This window comes from Coniosporium apollinis (assembly GCF_000281105.1).
Source record: "Coniosporium apollinis CBS 100218 chromosome Unknown supercont1.15, whole genome shotgun sequence".
Taxonomy (NCBI): Eukaryota; Fungi; Ascomycota; class Dothideomycetes; genus Coniosporium; species Coniosporium apollinis.
The window spans coordinates 455,747-467,017 of record NW_006913277.1 but is presented as its reverse complement, the minus strand read 5'-3'; the positions used below and the strand labels follow the sequence as shown (position 1 = coordinate 467,017).

At 51.5% G+C, this 11,271-nt stretch overlaps 6 protein-coding genes and 1 non-coding gene across 7 annotated transcripts; 3 read left to right on the top strand and 4 right to left on the bottom strand.

Annotated features, from left to right (window-relative positions):
- Positions 1 to 375: 375 nt before the first annotated feature.
- On the bottom strand, positions 376 to 717 carry W97_03738 (uncharacterized protein; the record flags this gene model as incomplete). The annotated part of the gene is made up of 1 exon (XM_007781632.1): positions 376 to 717. One exon carries the CDS (start codon positions 715 to 717, stop codon positions 376 to 378), a length of 342 nt encoding a protein of 113 aa, XP_007779822.1.
- Positions 718 to 1,427: 710 nt separating this feature from the next.
- W97_03737 (uncharacterized protein) lies at positions 1,428 to 2,801 on the bottom strand (the record flags this gene model as incomplete). Its single annotated transcript, XM_007781631.1, has 6 exons — positions 1,428 to 1,653; positions 1,713 to 1,810; positions 1,933 to 2,372; positions 2,446 to 2,557; positions 2,611 to 2,663; positions 2,723 to 2,801. The coding sequence occupies 6 exons, from the start codon at positions 2,799 to 2,801 to the stop codon at positions 1,428 to 1,430; spliced, it is 1,008 nt and encodes a 335-aa protein (XP_007779821.1).
- Positions 2,802 to 3,754: 953 nt separating this feature from the next.
- Positions 3,755 to 4,898, bottom strand: W97_03736 (uncharacterized protein; the record flags this gene model as incomplete). Its single annotated transcript, XM_007781630.1, has 4 exons — positions 3,755 to 4,222; positions 4,280 to 4,348; positions 4,402 to 4,828; positions 4,882 to 4,898. The coding sequence occupies 4 exons, from the start codon at positions 4,896 to 4,898 to the stop codon at positions 3,755 to 3,757; spliced, it is 981 nt and encodes a 326-aa protein (XP_007779820.1).
- A 391-nt stretch (positions 4,899 to 5,289) lies between these two features.
- Positions 5,290 to 5,735, top strand: W97_03735 (uncharacterized protein; the record flags this gene model as incomplete). Its single annotated transcript, XM_007781629.1, has 3 exons — positions 5,290 to 5,306; positions 5,364 to 5,538; positions 5,601 to 5,735. The coding sequence occupies 3 exons, from the start codon at positions 5,290 to 5,292 to the stop codon at positions 5,733 to 5,735; spliced, it is 327 nt and encodes a 108-aa protein (XP_007779819.1).
- An 869-nt stretch (positions 5,736 to 6,604) lies between these two features.
- W97_03734 lies at positions 6,605 to 6,693 on the top strand. The gene has a single exon. It is a non-coding gene; the product is annotated as a tRNA-Val (tRNA).
- Positions 6,694 to 8,296: 1,603 nt separating this feature from the next.
- W97_03733 (uncharacterized protein) lies at positions 8,297 to 8,821 on the top strand (the record flags this gene model as incomplete). The annotated part of the gene is made up of 1 exon (XM_007781628.1): positions 8,297 to 8,821. One exon carries the CDS (start codon positions 8,297 to 8,299, stop codon positions 8,819 to 8,821), a length of 525 nt encoding a protein of 174 aa, XP_007779818.1.
- Positions 8,822 to 9,378: 557 nt separating this feature from the next.
- Positions 9,379 to 10,356, bottom strand: W97_03732 (uncharacterized protein; the record flags this gene model as incomplete). Its single annotated transcript, XM_007781627.1, has 3 exons — positions 9,379 to 9,948; positions 10,046 to 10,161; positions 10,224 to 10,356. The coding sequence occupies 3 exons, from the start codon at positions 10,354 to 10,356 to the stop codon at positions 9,379 to 9,381; spliced, it is 819 nt and encodes a 272-aa protein (XP_007779817.1).
- Between the last annotated feature and the right edge of the window lie 915 nt (positions 10,357 to 11,271).

Below are 11,271 nucleotides of genomic sequence, written 5' to 3'. Positions count from 1 at the left end.
TTGCTGAGTTTGTCACTAGCGCGGAGAATAGATAGAAGGCACTCGTTCGACCCGGACGATTGCGCTTGAGTCTTGTGCATACATTCCAATCCGGCGAATTGAGCTGTAAGATCCTCGGTGATACGCTGGAGGCTTTGAAGCTCCTTCGCCGGAAGTACATTTGAAACTTGGAGTTTTTTGAGCGCCTCAGCTAGGCTGTTAATAATAGGGTGCTTAGCTCTTGCTTTCTTCGACGAGTGACGAGAGCGTAGTCGACATAGAATGCGGCTTCGATTAAAATCGATAGTTCTACGAAGGAGTTTCTCTTCGTTGATTTCGAACCGGGCTTTTAATCAAGAGAAATTTAGCCAGACTCTTGAAAACAGCGGTACCAAATCACGAACCATCTTTTGCTTCGTCCATCAAGATTTTTGCAAGTCTCTCCAGTCCTGCTTTCATCTTTCTGAGTTCTCCGCTGTTTGCAGCAATGCTGATGAAAAGGCCGCGGCCATCAGGCATTTCTTCGACACAGATCGCGGAGACTTTGTAGCAATCGTCCGTGTAAGACGACAAGAAGGAGAGTGCGCTGACGATGCTCTGCTCATGCTCTAGTTTCAGTGTTCGAAGGGGATGACATTGGAGAAGTCGGGCAGGAATCGGATTGTCATGAGGGATATCGGGGGTCTTGGTGAATTTCTCCAGGAGGAAGACGTTTTCTGAAAGGCCATTGAGAGACATTTTGATGATCTTTGAAAGCGCATTGAGAGAAGCATCTCGAGGGATTCAGATGCGGCAGCGATAGAAATTCTGGTAGGTGTGAACAGCAACACCCACCGTGCAAACGGAGATGCATGCTTGAGTCAAGGTACGTAGGTAGGCTCTCGTTGGAGCTGTCTCTCATGCAGTTCCCCGCTGCACGATCGAATGAGCTGTTACGCAGATATTGGCCTGTAAGGATGGAAAGGCTCCGCAGATTTTGCGTTGTGCCAATCGACGGCTGCTCCCGAGCGGCCCGACCCCTGCACTGGTTTCCAAGTTGCAGGTGCCGTGAGGCGGACGCCTTCAAAGCCACCCTGATCATCTGTCCTCAATGAGAGACGGGAGCTGTCAGTGGAGGCAATCAAACATCGTTATCTGGCTCATAGTCATCTGTCGGACTACCGGCTTATCGGATGAGCCAAGCCGCTGATGAACCAGTATGTCCGACAGATGGACATTGAACGGTTATATAATGAGTGGCAGTACCCTCGATTCAGAAATTCGTTATGTATAGAGGAATATGGCAGCGTTGTTTACCCTTCCACATTGTCAGGTAGTTCTACGCCTCCTTCCCTTATCAGATGCCGCGAGAATTCGTGCCGATCACGTAACGTAGCAACCATCCGCTGCGGTTGTCAAGATGGTTCCCCGGTAGATGATCGTGCGGAGGTTTCATGCACTCAAAGCGCTCAAAGCGTACTCTTACCACCGAAAACAACACCGTCAAGCCAATTCTTCAGAATCGCATTGATCTTATCAGGATGAGTTACCTGGCAGAAGTGCTGCGCGTCGACATCCGCTCTGGTGAGCTGAGTGAAGTACTTGTCCATCCCAACAGCCATTGATGGCTTCAGTATGCTGTCGTAGTTCGCTTGGATGAAGAGAGCTGGCATCTCGATCCTATCCGTGGGAAGGCTGGTGAGATCGTTAGCTGAGTCGACCTAAGGTTTAGGATACGATGATGCGAAGCTTACTTGAGGTCGTCCTTGTAGTTCGCTTCACGTGTGCGGTACCAGTTCAAAGTCCCGTGCAAGCCGTTGCGGGAGTACTGTTGGACGTAGAATTCATATGTCTGGTATAGGAAGTTAGTATTTTGATGTTACTACGCCATCTATGCACACAAGAGCTGGATTATGTATGACTTAAGAGAGTCGACTTTGTGAATCCATCACATTGAACAATGAACAAGCTTACCTTCTCATCCAACAGCGGCCCCCTCTTCAACTTCTTCAAGTCTTCAAAATGCACTCCCCTCTCCGGGCTAAACCCGACCTCCCCATTTGGACCCCTCCCACCAGACATCATATTGAAAAAGATCCTCATGTCCTCCTCGCTCTGGAGCGCCGCCTCAACATCCGGCCCCGCAAGCTGCAGCTGGTACGCAGCCTGCGGCATCGGCCCCTGCACCAGCTGCTCCGTCGAAATGTACTTTTTCTGCGGCGCCGCGTACGGCGTACAGATAGAAAAGACATGCGAGATGAGCTCAGGGTGCCACAGTGCGGTGCGCCAGACGACCATACCGCCCCAGTCGTGGCCGCCCAGGATGATCTGCTTGCAACCCAGTTGCTTCGCTAGTTCAGCGATGTCGTCTGCAGCTCGTTTGAAGCCGTAGAGGTGGATGGAGTTTGGCGGAACTTTGGGAGCGTCCTATGAGATATGAGCTGGGTACGGTCGTGTGATCGGGGGTTTGAAGGGAGACGGATGGACTTACGGTGCCACCAAAGCCCATCAGATCAGGAGCAACAACTCGGAGGCCCAGTGAGATGAGGAAAGGGATCTGGTATCGCCATCCTATTGAGAGATCGGGCCAGCCATGAATCTGGGAATTTGGATCAGTGAAAGCTCACAGCGGAGAAAAGGGAGTGCGCTGACGAGAAAGACGGTTGCTTTGTATTGGCCATTCTGTGGAACGCCTAGGATGTAGTCTGTGATTATTGTCAGATACCGATACATCATGCTGGACATCGCAGCCGCGGAAACCCACGGTAGGTGTAGCCATTCACTTTTGCTGTTTCATGGGTGACCCGAGAGTCCGAGAAGGGGTCAATGGGTTCAATCGCCATGTTATCTGTTGTTTGAGGACGTGTATGTGTCCTTCTCGCACCGTAGCTGTGTTGCCGTAACCCTTTACTTTGAACTTAAAGTGATGCCTTGAACCGAGGCTCGTGATAGTGGGGCTAGCTTGATATGAGGGAGACGGGCTTGGCTTGACAGGGGTCGGAAGTTGTGAACCACCCAGACAAACAAGTGATTTGTAGGGAAGCCGAATTGACTATAGCACAACACGTCTGGTCTTGCTACGACATTCAGATACTTATGGTAAACTCGATATCGGGTTTCGGAGTTATCGGATAATGGATTGGAAATATGAGAACCCTGCAGGCATTCTAGAGCATACACCGGACGTAGAATCCTGGTACATGGTCAAAGGTGAGTCACATTGATGGCTGAGCAACGAAGTTGGGGGCTGCGATCAGCAATGTCTTTTCATGTTCGGGACGCTATCTCGACTGCAATGCAGCGGGTAAGGACTCCAGTGAGTCTACAAGATAGGGCGTACTCGTCATTCTCGAATTGATCGAAACTCGTGCTCATCACCGACCCTGATAGCCCCTTTCTGGTTGCTAGGCGGCAGATGGTAGGATCGACGTCTCAAACAAATCGCAGGGATGGAGCGAGGACGGATCCTGATGCTTGATATTGCCGCTCATCGCTCGCACGCTTGCAGGGGGTTGCAACTTTTGCTTCAGACTATCAACGTAGTTCTATGAAACACTTATGCTACTGAATACATAAAGAACAACTCACGCGTATCAATTGAGTATGTTCCTCATCCTCAACTCCCCTTCTCGATGCTCTCAGGCGGCATCTAAGTTGCGCTCCTTTCGAAATGGGTATCTCATGAGAGGTGCTAGGAATGACCTCCTAGCTGCTATGATAAAGCCTCGAACGTGATGTGACGGGCGAGTTGGATGAATTTGCTGTCGCTTGGGGCTTCGTCGCGCAAGAAAAGCAACTAGTAGATAACAGTGTCTTCCTCTGCTTCGAGCACGACATCCCCATTCGTGTCGTCCATGATATCTTTGCTGTTTTCGCGCTCTGGTGTCTTTCTGCTTTCGACCGGTTCGGTTCCTTCTGAGAGTGTCGAAGGTTTGTTGTCCGTAGAACCTCCATCTGTCTCGGCGGCAAGCTCGTGGGAGAGCCCATTGGGGTTTTCATTGGAGGTCTCGTTGGTGATATCGTTGGAAGGCTCTTGGCGGTGATCCGGAGGTTCTGCAGCCATAGGCTCATCCTGCGCTGCTGGTCCATCCAGCTCCTCATCAACCCGCATAGCATCGTCGCTGTTAGCTCCGTTGACCTTTCTTTCTTTGTCCCGCCCCTCTTCGAACTCATCAAGCTCCCTGTCTACTGTTGCTTGGGCTTCTTCGATCTGTGACTTGATCCGGGCATCGTCTTCTGGTCGTAGCTCCCAAGGCTTGTAGTACTGCGCCGCGATTAGCTCCGTTTGTATGGCACGGCAATTGACAGTAGTGTAACGTACAATCTTAGGCTCTGCAGTCGTTTGTAGAAACTGCGCCATGTGGAGAAGGTTGGAATGCCGTATACGCATCTGAATGCGGGTTAGGACATGCAATGGCGCTCTACAAGTGCGACTTAACCCACTGATTGCTCATCAAACTTCTTCTGCTCCAGCCTCCGGACTCTCATGAGCTCATCTAACCGCTCCTTCTGTTTCTGATCGAACTCCTCAGCCTGCAACTTGAGCTTAGCTTGCTGCTTCTTCTCGATATCGGCTCGTCGTTTCTGCGCTGCTGTAGATGAGCTCTGTGACAGTGTGCCGAGTAGAGCTCCAAACAGTCTTTGTCCCCGCTTGCGCTCCTCTGCTTGCCCGCTCTTTCGTCGAGATGCCCGGCCATCATCTTCAGCGGGTGGAGGTGCCGTGTCCCGGATCTCTTCATGGTCTCTGTCTCTGCTTAATCGCGGACGTTTGCTTCCCGACTCAGACACTGATGATTGGCGTCGTTTGTTCGAGGCTTTGGGGGATACGGCCTCTGGAGCATCGGGGACAACCACGGCCGAGGCCACAGTGCTACCGTTTGTCAGCGCATTGATCAAGATAAAAGTTTATATCTCGTAGCTCACGGTTGTTCCTCCGACATTGTGTAGATAACTGGAGATACCAAATTAGGCTTAAGTTTGAGACATTGTCGCAGCTCGCGGGTCGCGACTTTTGGCGTCATCGGAAGCGCGGCGGAAAACCTCCGAGTCGCATCGAAATGTTCAGTCAGCGGAGCTCCAACAACGCATGCTTGCAATTGTCAGCGCCACATCGAGCACCTGTATCGGCCTTGCATAGTCTTCCAGTTTCTCCCGGTTCAACAAGCTGCGAAAAACTACACAGTCCTCCGGAAAGTATACCCAAGCAACCGCCAGAAAGCACTCGAATCCACCGCTCGGCCTTGAAGAGCGCATACTCTTCGCATCAGTTTCTCGTCCTGCGCGCACCTTTTCGCGCCTGGAGATACCCTGAAGACATAGAGATCAGCAATCATGTCTCGCCATCATCCGTAAGTAACTTCACTCCAACCTACAGCAGCAGTAGCAGCAGCTAACACCAACTCCAGCGATCTCGTAATGTGCCGGAAGCAGCCCGGAATCGCCATCGGACGCCTCTGCGATAAGTGCGACGGAAAGTGCCCAGTCTGTGACAGCTACGTGCGCCCTACAACCCTCGTGCGGATCTGCGATGAGTGCTCTTTCGGCAACTATCAGAACAAGTGCGTGGTATGCGGTGGCGAGGTGAGCATGTTCCCATATCGTATTCTAGCTGTAGGCGAATTGCTAACAGGTATGTTTGATAGGGCATTTCAGACGCCTTCTACTGCTTCGAATGCACGCGACTCGAGAAAGACCGAGACGGCTGTCCGAAGATCATTAATTTGGGAAGCTCGAGAACGGATCTGTTCTATCAGAAAAAGAATTTCAGGAACCACTAGACAAGCTCTATGCCGATATTCTGCAAGGACATGGTGCTCGCTCTTCAGAGATACACGCTTGGAGAACACTTGAATATCCCGGCGATCGAAGGCGAAATTCCCTGGATCTATGGGGCCTCTGGTGTGGCACGTTCACGAGAGCTCAGCTGTACGAGTGCGTATACCCGCCTCCCAGGCTGCCAGTCCCGTGGCTGGCCTCGAAACATCATGGCGCCTGTAGTGGGCTGCTACCACTTCGTCGAAGCTCTTAGTTTCGCCGATCTTACCGTCTCCATCGAACTGCATCCATAGCAGCATTCTGCGTTTCAAGATTGGAATGGCGCTGGCGCTCCGGTTCATCGGCCTCGGATATTAGCGGGCCTAACGTTCTCGAAGTATTTGGCGCACCCTGTCTACGATTTAAGGTACCTTGTGTGTCTGAACAGGCTATCACACAAGCTAAGTGAAGTTTGGAAGACTTCTTGGAACAGGCTTGCAGTGATGCCTCATACGTGGCCTAGATGTGGCGGAGTCATAAGGGAGCTAAATAATTAGCATCAATCAAAAGATCAGCAACACAGATAGATATAATTTTATAAGACAAAATCAAACTCCTCTTATCATTTGCCAGCCATTTCTTTAACGTACCTTGAGCTCCTGATTCCCATGTGAGTGCATAATCCGACCCAGAAGGTAGAGACATTACATAAGCGTTCTCCGGGCGGAACAACGCCCCCTTTGGACTAAAGTAGTTGAGACTCTTGGAATCCCCGCGACTGAATTGTATCCCCAATCAAACCCCCTGAATCGAGAGCGTGATGGGGATGTCATCAACCCACCACAAATTTTTTGAATATTAGTTTTTACAGCTCTGTTTTGGTTATATCCAAAGTCCGTTGGTCTAGTGGTATGACGTTCGCTTCACAGATGAACCCATTTCGTCCGCGAAAGGTCCTGGGTTCGATCCCCTGACGGACTAAATGTCTTTTTGCACTTGGTATAACTATTGAGGTCTTGAACTTTTAATTTACGTCTGTTCTGAAGCCTGCAGTTTCGATTTTGGCACATCAGAATCACACATTCGTGGATTCTGTCACTTCGGGCCGGTCTAAGTTCGGGCCGACCGTTTCTTGGCGTGCCGGGTGCGCCAACAGGAACACCAACTCCATTGAGGCGGCGGCCATATCCTTCGCCCGCACATGGCCAGCATCACCTGCGGCTCTCCATCCGAAGTCTCGCGCTAATATTGAGCTCGCCTTGTCTTTCTACTATATACAAGATAACCAAACAATCTGTGTGTTTTTGCTGCCGATGTTCACTACTCTCCCCCTGGCACGCATCCCCGATCTACTCGAGGGAAAGCTCTCCCAAACCCATATATCTCGCTGGCCACGGTTTGAAACGATCTTTCGCTTCCATGATGATACCCGGCTACTCTCTCACCGTGCCTCATTTCCAACGGCAAAGTCTGCGTTAGGGGGTGTGAGTATGCATAAAGTAGTACGAAGCAGTTCGTTCACGATGTGTTGGGGGCTTCGGAACAAACGCCGTAAGAATAGAAAACGAACCGCTTGTTCAGTCCCATATTCTCGATCTTATGTCCTCGAATCCTTCGCTCATACGATTAGATCATCATGCTATCTGATAGTACGTTTTAATAAGTACGGCGACACGTAAGCCTTCACGTCTGGCAACCGTCTATAGATGGTGTCAAATACCAAGGGCCTCTAGCACAGCTAAGTATACAGAAGTGTTCTCTTGTTTCTCTATGAGTGTTTCTCCCGGCCATTTAGGGGACCGGTGGCCCCCCTCAACCACCTCGATTTACTACTCCTCTTCGTCCTCTCCTCCATCCGAGTTCCTATTATATCGTTGTCAGGCTTCTCCGCACCCCTGTTGGCATGTTCTTCTGTCTCCTCCTCGTCACTGACGTTCAGCTCGTCTTCTGCCCTCCCCTCGTCGTTCTTGATATTTTCAAAAGCGCCTGAGCCGGGTCCACGTTTCAACCTTCTCCTTCGTCAAGTCGCCGGGCGTCTTGGCCGAGGATAGGAAGCAAATTCGAAAACCAAGCCGTCGCTGACCGCTGGCGGATCACTTAATTTTATCTGGCGATATTTCACAGGAGATATCTGTGCAACAGTCGGGTCATCTTGTAGGCTGCGGAGAAGTGCCCCCATGCAATCCGTCTACCTTTGGTTTAACGGCTTGCAGTGTACGTCCGCAACATAACTGCCAGCTTCGGTCTTATCTCTACCTTGCCTCTGTTGCGGCGTAGAACGTTGTTCTTCTTCAACTTGAGTCAATTTATTGCGATTGGCTTCAGATCGGACAGTGTTCCCGGACCGGGCCCGAGATGGTTTGGGGATAAGTCCCGTTTTCTTCGACACGCTCATCCCGAGCTCATCATCATCTCCACATCTGTCTGGCACCTTGGGACGCGTTGGCTAGGAACGCGTGCTCCAGCCTACAAGCATGTAGTAAGCGTCGATTTCTCCAGGAAGTCACTGTCATGCGGGTTAGAAACAGAGAAATGTCACGTGTGCTTTTCTTACCTGTTCCGAACCTCGACGAACGTCGCCATTATGGAGTCTTGCCGAGCTGCGGTGAAGCGGGTCTCGATGGTAGGGGGAGATCTGGTCGAGCCCTTCGGCCATCGGGACATAGCAATGATGTCATCCTCAGGAGATGGCCTCACATATCCAGAGCCAGCACAAAAGCCAGCACAGAAGCCAGAATTTACGGACTGTCACACACGTCGCTACTACCACCTCATCTGGAGACAGATCATCTACACTACGCCCGTCTTCGAGCGCATGGCTGCCTTTTCACACGATCGCATGGTTCACGCACTTGCGGCCGTGATCGAGAGAGCTATCGACAATAGCCTTTGCGCGCTGGATTGGTGGGTCGTTGTGTATATCAAACTGCGCGCTGGTATCGTCGAATACTGGAACACTCCCGTAACCGAGGATGTTAATGGGGACGTGTGGGACATGCGCGTGGAGCTGGACAATGAGCTGCGAGACTTCAACTCCGTTCCAGAAACTATGACACGATACCTGCCGTGGGTAATGGTGGAGGTGTGGCAGATGGCCTCGTACAGCTAAGACTGGACGACTAGACCTGTGGGACCCAGAATAGACAACTTTCACGTGTATAGACAAAGCTCGCGTAGATATCGGAAGTGCGAATACATAGGGAACACGATTACCTAAAAGTATCAACCTTGACTCTCCTGTGCACCGCTGCTGCACTTACGCACAGTAGTCCATGAAGGAACATCTGATTACCATACGCTATCGTGCATCCACAAAGCAGGAATTCGATACTCAGTAACGGTGCAGAATCACGTAGCTATAATTCCACCGCGACAAGTCACATGACCGAAGTTTTTTGGTAAAACTGTGATGAAAGCTCCTTATTGGTTTCCTCCGTCCAAGGGCCTGATGAACAAAGCAGACAGTGGCGTAAAGCGCGCTTTTTGACCTTCGCGGTTGCGCGAAGCAAGCTATAACCTAGACCGCAAGGCCAGCAAACAGATTACCGGCCGCAACAGATCCGCCATAATAATTCCATAAATCCATCCGGTATTAACTTTCACTCGGACAGACACCTCGAGTCGGCAACCATCCGCCTCCAGCAGCAGCACCAGGAACACACCAGCCTACTTGGCCTTATCATACGCCTCCAAATGCCACCTCATAACCTTCTGAAAAATGCCCTTCCCCCCACTCTCAATAACATCCCCATGACACGGCACGATCCTGTCAAAATCCCAACCATTAATCTTTGCGATGCTCTTATTGAACCCCGTCCGATCCCCCGAACTGATCGCCCACCAAATAAACCGCCTCTGCCCCATCGCCTCGCCCCTCGTATGATTCACGGCTGCCATCAACCGCGTCAAAATCCCGCTCGTGGCGTCCGCGCCCGGCACCCGGCTGAACTGCTCTGTTGCGGGCAGGTTGAAGAGGAGGTCTGCTTCGATGAGGGTTCGGGTCGGCCGGTGGCAGAAGACGAGTTCTTTATTGGCGTGCGCGGAGACGAATTCGTAGGAGAACTCGCTGTCGAAATCGGAATCGACGGTTACGGATTCTTTGTTGGCGGAGGGGAAGACGACCGCGAAGGGAACTTTCTCAACGTCGGATTTGGCGCGCTTTTCGGGGAGGCCTTCCGGCCCAATTATTTTGGCATCCGGGTACTCCTTATGCCATGGGCCGAGGAATATGTGGTGCTGTGAGGTGAATGGTTAGCTAAGAGATCTGGCGGATGAGTGGCGAGATGTGTGAAGGTCCCCGTTGATAGAGGAACCCAGGGCATTGGGCGCATACTTCGATGTCGAGAGCTGTGATGTACTTCACGGTTCCCATCTCCGAGACTGTGCGCTTGACTTCATCTGTGAGGGCCACGGGGGAGAAAACTGCGAGCGCGCCGGAACGGAGGCGGACTATTTCGTAGTCAGAAAGCATATTCAGAGCAACCAAAGAAGAAATAGCAGAGGAAACATACCAATCGTGCCTCTGCCTCCAACCTTGACGCGTCCAAAGCGCCAGAAGGGCACGGAGAGTGTGGTTATCACGCGAGGTACGGGCTGGCGGATCACCATCACCTCGGCAGGGTTACTTGCGGAGAGTGCTGGCATGTTGGCGTGTGTTTCTTGCTTTCTTTCCTTGGAGAACCCTGATATCGATACTAGTTCTTCTTATGTGCTGCGAAGTAGAGTCTGAGAAATGTTGTAGAACGATACAATTCGTTGATGGGCCTTTCAATCGGTTCTCGATGTACGACGTCACAGCGGGAGCTAGAATATTAAGCTTTTCTGACACTCCGGTAGCGAGGGCGAAAGCGTGGTGGCGTAGAGCACGGGGGCTGTGAGGCTGAAGTGCCAGTCACGTGCGGGCTTTTCTCAGATAAACAGTCAGTTCCCCTCGCTGTTGCGGGCTTCTCATGTCCTTAAATATTAGCAGCTTCCCACCTGCCTGCCATACCAGCTCGTGCAGTGCCTAGGCATATTCATCAGCAACCTCACTTCACGAACGAACCACAGCCCTGCATTCTGTCCATCCGAGGCAGCGGGGTTCGGCGTAAGCAGCCACATATTTAGTCATGATCGTGCAATCGTGTTGGATTTCGCCAATCCTGAAAGGCTCGAGGCATGTGACAAGTCAGATTTGTGAGCGTCGTGAGCACACTTAGGTGTGCTTTTGTTGGTTTACGGATGCAAGTTAACTGAATTCGATACTGGTACAACGTAACCGGACTCTTGGGCCGTAGACTTTCTGTCTCTAGACTCGCTCACATCTCTGTTCTTGGAACTTTGCGGCAGCACAACGTACCCCTATGAGCCTGCAGCCCAAGGTTACAGCGCACGCCGACAACTTGTTAACTATGAATGTGTGATGGCGCCTCCCTGCGAGTTCTGCGACAACATCGACCGCCAACCTAGAATGGGAAGCGGGGCGGCCCGAACCCCAAAAGGTCTCAGACGCTCCGCGGCTCGAGGTTGTGTCTCCTGTTCGTTGTTACAGGAAGGCATCCGCAAGTCTGTCCCGTCATG